Source organism: Microtus oregoni, unplaced genomic scaffold (genome assembly GCF_018167655.1).
Source record: "Microtus oregoni isolate MIOR12 unplaced genomic scaffold, Mior012 000035F_ref0000213, whole genome shotgun sequence".
Taxonomy (NCBI): Eukaryota; Metazoa; Chordata; class Mammalia; order Rodentia; family Cricetidae; genus Microtus; species Microtus oregoni.
Genome location: NW_024543094.1, coordinates 21,430,258 through 21,442,437, shown reverse-complemented (window position 1 = coordinate 21,442,437; position 12,180 = coordinate 21,430,258). Strand labels below are relative to the sequence as shown.

Here is a 12,180-nt window from a genome sequence, read left to right as displayed (position 1 = left end):
ATTGAACGACAGCTTTGAGAGAGAGGATGGGTCATGGGCCTTGGCTTGGATTCTAGTCTCTGATGGTGTTTGGGACCAGGAAACCTTTGGAATCAAAGAATCAGATTTGACCAAGTGTTGAAACAACGGCTGTGGAGAACAGAGCTGTGGAAGGCCTTTAGTGTTACCGTGTAACGGGCTGTAAGTAGAGAGTCCATTAAACAAGATGGAGGGGGGATCTAGTGGGGACCCTGCCATGTTGACAGCAGCCATTAGGGACTCACTGTGGAGCCAGGGGAGACCCCAGTAAAGCTGCATATATTTGTCCTTTAAGTCATTAGCTATGACCTTCTGGTGACCCGACAGCTGCTCAGAATTGTTGTCTTTGCTCGAGAAGAGGCGTGAGGTGATATTGGCTTCCTTGCTGCTGCAGACATGCAGCATACTGCCCATACAGCCATAGGAAAGGTCTGATCTTTCTTTTCCTTTTTCCTTGCAAAGTTTTAGTTGGACTCTTTTGTGTATTTGTACTTCAAGCATCTCTTGTATAACAGGGCTGATGAAAGAGGGTTCCCCAGGCTCTATCTGGCTGTCTGTGGGGCCTGTCCAGAACGAGGCCTTGTGGATGGTGAGAGAAAGATCCTTTTGCAAGGACTCATCCGGTGAGGAGGTTGAGCTGCACAAGGTTCTGGAAGTTACCTGGTACCTGAAAGGGCCTGGGGTAGGCCTCCTTGAGTGTTCAAGGCCTGAGGTGGTTGAGGTAGGCGTTCTTGAGTGTTCAAGGCCTGAGGTGGTTGAGGTAGGTCTTCTTAAGTGATCAAGTCTTGAGGTAGTTGAGGTAGGCCTGCTTAAATGGTTAAGGCCTGGGGTGGTTGAGGTAGGCCTGCTTAAATGGTCAAGGCCTGGGATGGTTGAGGTAGGCCTGCTTAAGAAATCAAGGCCTGGGGTGGTTGAGGTAGGCCTGCTTAAGAAATCAAGGCCTGGGGTGGTTGAGGTGGGCCTGCTTAAATGGTTAAGGCCTGGGGTGGTTGAGGTAGGCCTGCTTAAGAAATCAAGGCCTGCAGTGGTTGAGGTAGGCCTGCTTAAATGGTTAAGGCCTGCGGTGGTTGAGGTAGGCCTGCTTAAGAAATCAAGGCCTGCAGTGGTTGAGGTAGGCCTGCTTAAATGGTTAAGGCCTGGGGTGGTTGAGGTGGGCCTGCTTAAATGGTTAAGGCCTTCGGTGGTTGAGGTGGGCCTGCTTAAATGGTTAAGGCCTGGGGTGGTCAAGGTAGGCCTCCTTGAGAGGTTAATGCCTGGGGTGCCTGGCATGGGAGAAGGCAAACCTGGCCGAGTTTGTGAGCTCTGTGAGGTCACTGCCATTCTGAGATCTGGCATGGGTGGAGGATAAGCCATAGGATCCAGAGGTTGAGATGGGTAGGAAGGTGCCCATTGTTGTGGTGGTGAATGCCGCCCTCGGTTGTCAAGGTCTCTGGTGGCCAAGAGGTCCACTCAGAAGTCTGTGACTCAATCGGTGAGGAATTCATCAGGACAGGAGACAATAGTTTAGAATCCTTGAGCAACAGGTGTTCGTTGCAAGGAGCAGAGGAAGTCTCTAGGGATGACATGGTGGCCACAGACTTCCCTGTGGGCTGCCTAGGTGGCAGGTGGGCTTTGACAGCATCGGGTTTGAAGGCTTCACCTGAGGCATCTTGTCCTAAATGCTGGCAAATGCTGATGGAATTGATAAGCCTCTCTGGCATGCTGTAAGAGGCAGGAGAGATGATTGCAAGCAGGAGCTCATGGGGCCAGGAGGTGGGGCTAGATGAATAGGGAAGGACCCTCGCAGCCCATCAGAACCATTGTTCAACACTCTGGTCTTAGGAGACCTTGTTATCTTAACCTCCAGGGCTGTACTCATTTCCCACCCATTCAGAGAGTTCCTATTCCCAGGATAACTGTATGCCCTGGTCAGTGGTGATCACATAGAGACAGTAGGAGTGAGCCAGACAGAACTGTAGATGGCTCACCTGTGCAGATGTGAACCCAGGACCTTGTCCTCCTTAGGTTTCTTCCTGCTGCCTCTGTAAGCTGGAGTTGGAGACTGGGTTATTGGTGGGTATAGGAGGGACTGGGTATCTTACCCGAGGCTGAATGAACTGTCCTTTCCGGAGAAATGAAAGTTAAACAGGAGCTCTGTTATCCATGAGCAAGGCTGGGTGCCCAAATGCATGGAGAGCTGGGCACATGTTGGGAAGGACAATGCCATGAACCAGGAGCCTCCACTTCTAATGACCTCCGTAGGCGTCATTGTCTCCCTGTGGAGGGCAGGGAAGGACCAGAGCTCTGAGAGAGGAAATTGTCTCTCAGAAGGGGCAAACCACCAATTTACCTCCAAATCCAGGCAGCATGGCCCCACTTCATCCCATGGCACCACTTCCTGCCACACCATCCCTCCCCAGGCAGTACCCAGTCTGGCGGTCCATAGCTTCATTCCAAGCACAGGACCTGGGAAATGTCTTCAACTCTGAGTTCCTTCCCAGGAGCTGTCTCCTCGAGGGTCCTGCAACTCATTAGTGTTATAGTAGGATGGGGGGCTGAAGTCACCTCGCCAGGGGAAGAAAGTAGCCTACCTTTCACAGTCCTGATTTTCTTCCTGACTTTTCTGTGCTTCTTCCTCAACACCTGAGAGAGAGAGGAGAGACAGAGAGAGAGAGAGAGAGAGAGAGAGAGAGAGAGAGAGAGAGGACCTGCGGCTCCATTCTGTGGGCAAATATGTGTTCTTTTTCTCTTGGAAAACTCAAATGGGGACCGTCTCTGTGAGAGCCACATGGATGTCAGTGTTGTTCTGCTCAGGGACCAGAGGCTCAGCTCTAAAGTACCAGCAGTCACTTCCTGATGTCCTGGAGGTCATGGCCCCCTTCATATCAGCTCGATCAACCCTATAAGCTTGGATGTTAGAAGGGGACATAGAAACCATGGCTCAGAACCTTTCCTTTCTCTGAGATCCCTATCCAACCCAAGAACACCCCCCCCCCGACCATCAAGTCACAGGGCCTCCTCCAGGTATGGATGGTCTGAGAGCAGACATCTTGGAGCCCACTCTTCCTCTCCCCTACCTGCCAGGTCTCAAGAGGATAAGGTCCGGCTCTTGGCTGAGATGCCCTCTCTCCACCTCCCTATTTGATTCAGAAAGTGAAGCCTGGAGAGAAGGAACTATTCTTCCTTGGGTTGGACCTAAGGCAAACTTACCTTCTGTGGGGTGGTGTTTTCTGCTGGTGTAGGTGAGGGTGAGTCAAGGGGGAGGAGGGGTAATAAAAGGCAGAAGAGCCCCAGCCCACACACAAAGGCAAGAATCATGTCCATTGCCCAAGTGGTGGAGCCTGGGGTCAGCCATGAAGTTTCAACGCTTTCCAGTAGAGAGAGAAAATTCTCCATCTGAATCGCCCTGTTGCTCTCAGGCAACTGAACTCTGAGAGTTCTCTCTGGGAGTTGGCAGCTGGGTCAGGTCCACATCACAGAGCTCCTGTCTCCCTGTCACAAAGGGCTCCTGGGTGTGGGAGAGGGGCGCTAGGAAGAGCCTACCAAACAATCACTCCCTGTCCTCCAGCCTGGATGGGCTGCATCCTCCACAGCCTTTTGTGTCTGTTTCCAGTTCCATCTGCACACTCCATCAGAAATGGAGTCTTGTCCAGTTTCTCTTCCTCTCCTATGCCCAGACAGAGGCTTGTCCATGTTCTGTGGGCTTCAGACCTCCTTGTCTCCTCCAGTGACATACCTCCTTCAAATGGCCCTGCCTCCTAATCCCTTCCAAAAGTTCTACCAACTACAGACCAAGCACTCAAATATATGAGCCTATGGGGGTTTAGTCCACCCACCACAGTCCATTCTCTGGCCCTCCATAGGCTTGCAGCGATCATAAAGCAAAATTCACGTAGTCAAAGTTCAAAAGTCCCCATAGTCTTTCACAGTCTTAACACTATTTCAAAGTCCAAAATCTCTTCTGAGACTCAAGTCAATCTCTTAAGTGTAACGCAATATACAAGTAAAACTCAAACTGCCGGTTTCAACATACAATGCCACAGAAAACATATTTCCATTCCTAAAGGCAGAAAAGAGGGTGTTGTGAGGAAAGGCTGGAACAAAGCAAAAGCAAACCCCAGCAGGGCAAAGCCCAGACTCTGCATGTCCATGTCTGATATCAAAGGGCTCTTCTGCTCTCCAGTCCTCTCAGCTTAGTTGACTGCAGCACACTCCTTCTCTTGGGCTGTGTCCACTCCTGTCAGCAGCTTTCCTTGGCAGAGATCCACAACTCTGGCATCTCCAACATCCTAGGCTCTCCAAGGATTCTAGGCTTCACCTTTATAGCTCATGTATTGTCCTCTCTAGGCCTCCATGCAGGGACACCCCCGACTTATGCCTGGTCTCAGCAGCTTTCCTTAAGCACAGAGGATGATCCCACTACCCCTTACTCAGGTTCCCTTCGTGACTCTATCACCAGAACCACATGACCAAAGTAGCCAAGCGTTGCTGGCCGCTTAGCGTGAAACCTGGAACCTGGACCCTTCTTGAATCTTCTTTAGGGAAGAGTCATTCCTTGAGGTATTTTCTTCCCACCGTTGCAGGATTAGCTGGCTGGGGCCTTGCCCTGTGGGTATGCCTCCCTTTACTTCCTTCTAATTTATCTCTTCAGCACCAAGCAAGGCTCCAACACTACATTTCTGGTGCTCTTTGTCCCTTCTAACTGTACCTTTGTATTTCCTTCTGCCCTGTTTGATCTTTCTCATTGTAGGTGTGCATAGCAATGATTGATCTTTAAAAACCACACAACAGAGACAAGAGTAAACTGTCCTGAAACCTCTCTGCCTTGAATGCCTTGGCACAGGAGACCAGTTCCTAAATATAACACCAGTAGCACAGACACTGAGAGCAATAATTAGTAAATTGGACATCCTGAAGCTGAGAAGCAACTGTAAGGCAAAAGACAAGGTCTTTAAGACAAAACGGCAACCTAGAGAATGGGAAAAGATCTTCATCAACTGCACATCTGATAGAGGGTTGATCGCCAAAATATATAAAGAACTCAAAAAAACTAGACATCGATATACCAAATAATCCAATTAAAAATAAGGTACACATCTAAATAGAGTGTTCTTAACAGAAGAATCTCAAATGGCTGAAAGACAGTTAAGGAATAATTTCAAATTCCTTAGGCATCATGATAGAGCAAATGGCAATGACAATAGATGGCAATTCACACCTCTCAGAATGTCTAGGATCAAAACAGTGGCCACAGCTTATGTTGGGGAGCGTATGTGGAGTAAGGGGAGCACTCCTCCACTGCAGGCCAGAGTTCAAACTTGTGCAACCCCTCTGGAAATCAGTATGGCAGTGTATCTGGAAACTGGGAATTAACCACCTCAAGACCCAGCAGAAGACAGTTTCTTCATCAGGATCAAGAAGAAAATGAACAGCATCGTTAATGTAAGACTCTGCTCTGCACCCTAAGCATTTATTTCAGGGATGGTGTGTCAAAAGCATAATGGCGAAGGGTGGGAGGAACAAGCACACTAAGACAGTTTACAGGACCGCACACGGGGCAAACCACTGCTGCTGCTATCTTACCTTGTCCTATCCAGAAAGATTTGAAAATCCCTCTGTTGGGATCCTCAGAGCCCTGTGCTCAAGTGTAGTCACCGTATCCTGGGTGCAACCCACACTACAGAAAGACCACCGAGTATTTAGCTTACACAGTGCAGATGTTATGGTTTCTGTTTACCAAAGCCTCATGCTCATTGTTCAACAGACCACGGAGGACTTGCCAGCCGGCAGTGCCAATCAGCTCTGAAAGTGGCAAACTGCGCACCAACTGCCATACCCCTGCCCTGCTCTGACCCCTGCCACTCAATCTAGCTTGTACTTTCTTGATGAAAAGGCCACTCACTCACCGTCCAGATTTCTAGACTCACAGAGGAAAGATCTCAGGACTCCCAGGTGAGTTCCAAAGCCTGGGGAGACCTCTCTTAGCTTCCTGCAAACAACCTCTTGAGGAAAAAGAAAAAAATTGAAGTGTGAGCCAGGAGCAGAGAGATAATAATCTAGCAACTTTTTCCTAGTAGAGGCAGCCTAGGCCCCTCCTCTGAGAGACTGGGCTGGTACAAGCCGTCGTCCGGCTCCGCCCCTCAGCTTCTGTGACCAGTTAGAGTCTCCCATGCCGAGAGCACAACCTATAGGAGAGGCTGGAGGAGGAGCTCTTCTCTCTAAGCAAGTGGCCAAACCCTGGGGACTGGGACCCAGAGCTGGAGAGCCACAGCCTACTTTACCTCATCACTATGTCCCTGCAGGTAAGCCAGATCTGGGAAGGCTTTGCAGGAACAACTCTCCAAGGAGTGCTCTGATGGAGCGAGAGGAGGCATGACGGCTCTGGGGCAGGGCAGAGGCAAGTGGAGCGCTCAGGGGCGCCCAGCTGTGACCCTGCAGTCACTCCCCACACCTGCCTAAGTGTCTTGTTATTTCACCTTAGACTGCACTGCGCCATCTGTTGACAAGGACCCAGGTTCTCCATAGCAACCCCTCTGGGCTCCAGGGATGGTTTAAGTTACACAGACCTGAAAAATTGACAAGCTTCCCTCCTTCACCTCTCTCTCAACAACTCGGGCAAGCAGGTGACATCCACAGGGGTCTCAAGTCCCCTTGCTCTTGGGACCTCCAGAGGTTCTCATAGGCAAGGGTTTGGTGGCTGGCATGGCCTTGGCATGGCTAGTTCCTCTATGAAGTATAACCTACCGTTTTATTGACAGAAGTGGAGAGAATACAGATGAATAAATTAAAAACCAGGAGAGCCTTCCCCTAGTAGACAGCCACATGGTAGGTTGCTTTCTTAGGTCTTTTTTCCATTTGTGTGATTATAGGTATGTGAGCATTATACATTCACGATTTGCTTATGTAGCGGTTACCTTAGGAACACTTCCTCACTATGTCACCTTCTAAGATGCACATTGTTAATGCTTACCATATTCTATCATGAGTATAGCCAACTTCTTTAACTATTTCTTCAGGCAAGATGATATCACGGCTGAATGACATTCCCCAGAGACATTGTGGTTTGCATCTCCCTCTTAGACTGTGACATGTTAATTCTCCCTCCCTCTCTCCCTCCCTCCCTCCCTCCCTCCCTCCCCCCTCTCTCCCTCCTCCCTCTCTTTCTCCCTCCCTCCCTCCCTCCCTCCCTCCCCCCCCCTCTCTCTCTGTGTGTGTGTGTGTGTTTGTACACCTCAGTTATCGTCTTCTCTCAGAGCAGAGGAGTGGGGCCAGGTGCCTTCTGGCAAACTTGGTTATGTGAATTCAACCCTTGGCACCCATGTAGTTGACAGAGAACTGACTGTTGTCTTTGTTCCCTAAGCTGCACATCCACACCATGGTCCCTGTGCATGCGCACTCACAAAACAGGTGTTGGTGGCCTGTGCCTTTAATCCAAGCACTCAGGAGGCAGAGGCAGGTGGATCTCAGTGAGTTCAAGGCCATCCTGGTCTACAAATCGAGTTCCAGGAGAGCCAAGAGTGTTATGCAGTAATCCTGTCATCAAAAACAAAAACAAAAAAGAAGGAAACAAAGATTCTAGTTTTAAAACACATGCTTACTTGATATCAGCATCAGTATGATCAAAGAATGCTTGAATTATAGCCACTGCAATTGTTTATACTTGAATAAAGTATTACAGATGAACTTTTGTTAAAACGTATGCTTATTATTTCAATTTGAAATCCTTACAAATGTAATAATATAACAATAAATACAATACGTTCTGGGGGAGAGCGGTAGTTCAAGCCGGGTGTAGTAGTACACACCTCTACTCACAGCACTCAGGACTTGGAGACAGAAGGATCAGGAATCAACATCCATGCTTCGCTACACAGCAGCTTCAAAGCTACACTGTACTAATGAGGCCCTGTCTCAGAACAAAACACACACCAAAACAAAGTAGTTTGAGCAGAAAAGAAAGATGAAGGCAGGTGGGAAGTCCATTTAAGAAATAAAGGGGATTTGGCTTGTGTGGTTCAATTGGTAGGGCACTTAGTATGCGGGAGGTCCCTGGAGTCATTTGCCACCACTAGAAAAACTGAAGGGGGGTGGGATGTTTTAAGCCTGGATGTTCTGGGATAGCCTGGGCTTAACACACATGCACACACACACACACACACACACACACACACACACACACACACCAGTCTATACTGTTAGTTCATTTGCACACTGAGAGAACGGGAAGTAAGGACTTGTTACAAAGACGATACCCAGGAAAACCTGGCAGGTAATAAAGATGTGGTATTTTTATGAATTGTATTTGGTCTAAAATTATTTCAAAAATCAAAATTGTAAATAAAGTAAACAATATACTGAAAAGCCAACATCTAGTAGCTGGTTAGCATATTTAAAGCTCTTCTCTCTTCAAAATGGAAATGGAAGAAGATAGACATTATGTGCCTCCTGGTAGCTGTTAGTGGCTCACTAGTTGAAGGGACAGTGAGGGTGCATTCACTATTGTTCTAGAAGTGAAAACACGGATGGAATTCCTAATTCAGTTATAATCTCCCAATTTTATATGTAAATTGTAATATAGGCCTTTTGTTTATTTTATTTAACTCAGGCTAGCCTCAACCTTTGCCTGATCCTACTGCCTCAGCTTCTCTGTTGCTAGGATTACAGGTGTTGCTTCCACACCTGGCGGGACTGTCACCTTACTCAGACGTTTCCTTGCTCGAAGATGGCGCTAAGGCAGTGGCCTGGGTGTTGTGTGTTTTCTGGGCAGTAGATGCAGCTCAATAGTAAAAAGCTTGCCAGAGACCCTAGGTTTGATTCCAAGACACAACAAAAAATGGTGGGGCAGCAGGGGAGTGGTGATGTTTACACCCAGAACACACACACACACACACACACACACACACACACACACACACACACTTGTGTGACTCAAATAACTGAGGGATTTATCTTCCTCATGCAGTCCTTCATCAAGGGAGACTTGCTCAAAGGGATTTACCAGGCTGATATGTAAGCTGACTGCTCAGTTCACTCTCTACAAAAGTGAAGGGAGGCAAACTGTGAGCCCCCTTCAGAGGCTGTCTTCAGAGGGGTGAGCTTTGAATGGAAGGATCCAGAGGCCACAGGGTCATTCTTTGAGATTCTGTCCTGTGCCCATTATGGGAATCATCACAACCACAGGAAGGGTGGGGACAAGAGGGCATTGGAGCACACTCGTGACTAGAAGAGGGGCATTGTTCGCAAGTGAGAGGAATCACAACGACACACATTCAATAAGAATGCGGGACACTCACATAGCCAAAATAGAGACGCCAGCCACACAGAGTCCAGCTCCCTGGGCATGGGAACATAAGGAGTGTGCCATTCCCTTTGCCCAGAATGCTTTGAAATTCACTGCCAATGGCAACACATAAAGATATATCACTGTGGTAATATTCTGATCCACCCACCAGGATCTAATAATGGTCTGTGATCAGGTTCTTGCCAACAGTCAGCAGACAAGGGTAAAGAGTTGTGTCTGCCCTTTATTGTGGATGATCAGGGGAACAAACTGATGTGATTCGGCCCACCCTTTATGTTCGACCCTGGTGAATTCTGTCTGGATGGTCAGGACTGCCTTTGCCAGCTCTTGTCTTCTCACTGGATTCCTGTGCACCCTTTCCCAGGAGTCACTGCAAGCACCAGCCTCTGAGGCAGGCTCCTCCAGATGTGTTTCCCGGTAGCTATAGTCCGGCTCTGTGCTCACACCAATGACTGCTAACCAACTTTTTTCTTTCTAAAGTGATTGCTCTTCAGCATTTGTTATAGAGGGAGGGAGGAGAGCAGAGAGGGGAGGAGAGGGAGATATTGCAAAACAAATTTTTCCTCGTGATAAGACACATTTGCCACTCAAACCAATGTAAGCTAAACAGCTTTACTGGAAGACAGTTGGCATGAGACTTACAATAAAACAATTAGATTTCATGTGCATGTCTTACTTGCAGGTGTGTATACACACCACATATGCACGTTTTGTGTTCTTGTTGTCTTTTGTCTTAGGCTAATTTTGAGCAGGCCGCACAAGACGTGAGGAAGCTGAAAAGAAGACCGGAAGATGAAGAACTCAAAGAACTCTACGGGCTGTACAAACAGTCCATCCTCGGAGATATCAACATTGGTGGTACCTGGTGCTTGTTTTAGACAAATAGATGGGCTTGCTTGAGTGTCTGTAGAAGTGTACAGTGAAAAGTAACATTGCAACTCTCTCCGCCTCTTGACAGCATGTCCAGTAATGTTAGATATGAAGGGCAAGGCCAAGTGGGAAGCATGGAGCCTCCAAAAAGGTTTTTAACTCTTAAATAAGATAAAAAAAAACCCTTCTTAATCTCGACTTACACAAGTCAGTTAGATAACGTGTTTTTATCTCTCTAGGTTTGTCGAAGGAAGATGCCATGAGTGCCTATATTTCTAAAGCAAGAGAGCTGATCGAGAAATACGGAATTTAGAACTTGACAGGGGAGACAGATCTCCTTTGAAAGCTTTCATAATAGCCACATGGTGTGTAGGGGGAAATGCATTGACAACTGTATAAATCTTGTGTATTTTCCTAATAGCATGCATTCTAATACTTTGGACTATGTCAACATAATTACCTAATTTTACTTGCTTGTGAAAGGTGACTTTAAAAAGTCATTTTGTAGTCTGCATATAAACTTAAATAAATATCTGTTTCCTTTTTGCGTTTAAGTCTGTGTATGGGTGTTCATATGTGTGTGTTACACATCATGTATGCGCGCATGTGGAGTCCAGAGAATCACCTTGGCTGTTATTCTAAGATATGTTATTTGCTTCCTGTGAGGCAGGGTCTCTCCTTGCTTGGAGCTCAACAAGTATGCTCGACTGACTGCCCCAGATATCCTCTTCCCTCTGCCTCCCCAGGACTGGGGTTACAATGTGTTCCATCATGATTGGCGATCTGGGGCTTGAACTCAGGTCCTCATGTTTATAAGGCAAGCACTTTAGTGACTGAACCATCTCCCAGCCTCAGTGTTTGTTTTCTTGACTTAATCTGTTCATATACGATGAGTTAGTGCTACTGGGCAAAAAGAAAAGTTTGCTCAGAATGAATAGCAGGCAGACTATTCTGGATGCTTCAGGAAGTGGAACCAGGAGAGTCATGGGTTAAGAACAACCTAACTACATGAGACCCTGTGTCAAAACTGGAAAGCCTAATACTGAAGGAGAAGGTGAGTAGGTTGGAGAAACAGAACAGTTCAGTTCCTTTGCTGCACCGTGTACTGCGGGCTCCATGAATGTGGGCACTCTGGAGTGATGGGTGGATTTGCCTCCTGGCCACTTCCTGGCTTCCTATATGATATGGACAAGTGACCTAACCAGGCTGTGGTTTGGCTGCCCATGGAAGGGCTCTGAGTGCCCGCCAATCACTGCCGGGGCAGCAGGAACACAGGACAGCTGGGTTGTAAGCACCCCGAGGTCTTCCTATCACGATGGACAGTAATTGTTTAGTATTGTATTTTCTTAAAAAGCTCTTTCTTATGCAGTAGGTCTAGTGTATATTTCTATAGATTCTATAGACTACATTACAACTTGAGTCACAGTGTGGTGATGGAGAAATGATCAATACCTTCTGTCCATCACTCTTGCCCCTAGAATAATGCAAGAGGCTTCAGGTGTAACCCCACCTGAACTGAAGACACTTTGTTGATAAAACTTTATATAAAAGTCAATCAAATTAGATTTTAATTAAAGGATAAAGGACACTAGCAGAAGTTTTCTTCCTCTAACAATATTTTTATTTATCCTTTGAACTTTGCCTAAATGCATACATGTGTTTTGATCATATCCACCCGTCACTGGCCTTTCCAACCCGCCCCCCACGGATGTCCTTCAATGTGTACCCCTCCCAATTCTGTGCCGCTCTTCTCATCTTCTTTGTAAACAGCGCACTGAGTCCAATTCGAGCTGCCTGCTGTGCCACCAGGGAGCACACGGAGCATGAGTAACCGACCAGTGGGAGAACACGGAGCATGAGTCACCGACCAGTGGGTTCCCAGGGAGCATGAGTAACCCACCAGTGGGAGAACACGGAGCATGAGTAACCGATCAGTGGGTGCACAGGGAGCATGAGTAATTGACCAGTGGGAGAACACGGAGCATGAGTAACCGACCAGTGGGTGCCCAGGG

At 47.6% G+C, this 12,180-nt stretch overlaps 1 protein-coding gene across 1 annotated transcript in view; it reads left to right on the top strand.

The window, feature by feature from the left end:
- Window positions 1-10,675, top strand: part of LOC121432573 (acyl-CoA-binding domain-containing protein 7-like) — an 84,242-nt gene extending 73,567 nt beyond the window's left edge. Inside the window, exons 3-5 of the mRNA XM_041630608.1 lie at window positions 10,036-10,156; window positions 10,257-10,319; window positions 10,408-10,675. Of these exons, the coding sequence (XP_041486542.1) occupies window positions 10,036-10,156; window positions 10,257-10,319; window positions 10,408-10,481 (258 nt within the window). The 3' untranslated portion in view covers window positions 10,482-10,675. The remainder of the gene's footprint in view (window positions 1-10,035; window positions 10,157-10,256; window positions 10,320-10,407) is intronic.
- Window positions 10,676-12,180: the final 1,505 nt, after the last annotated feature.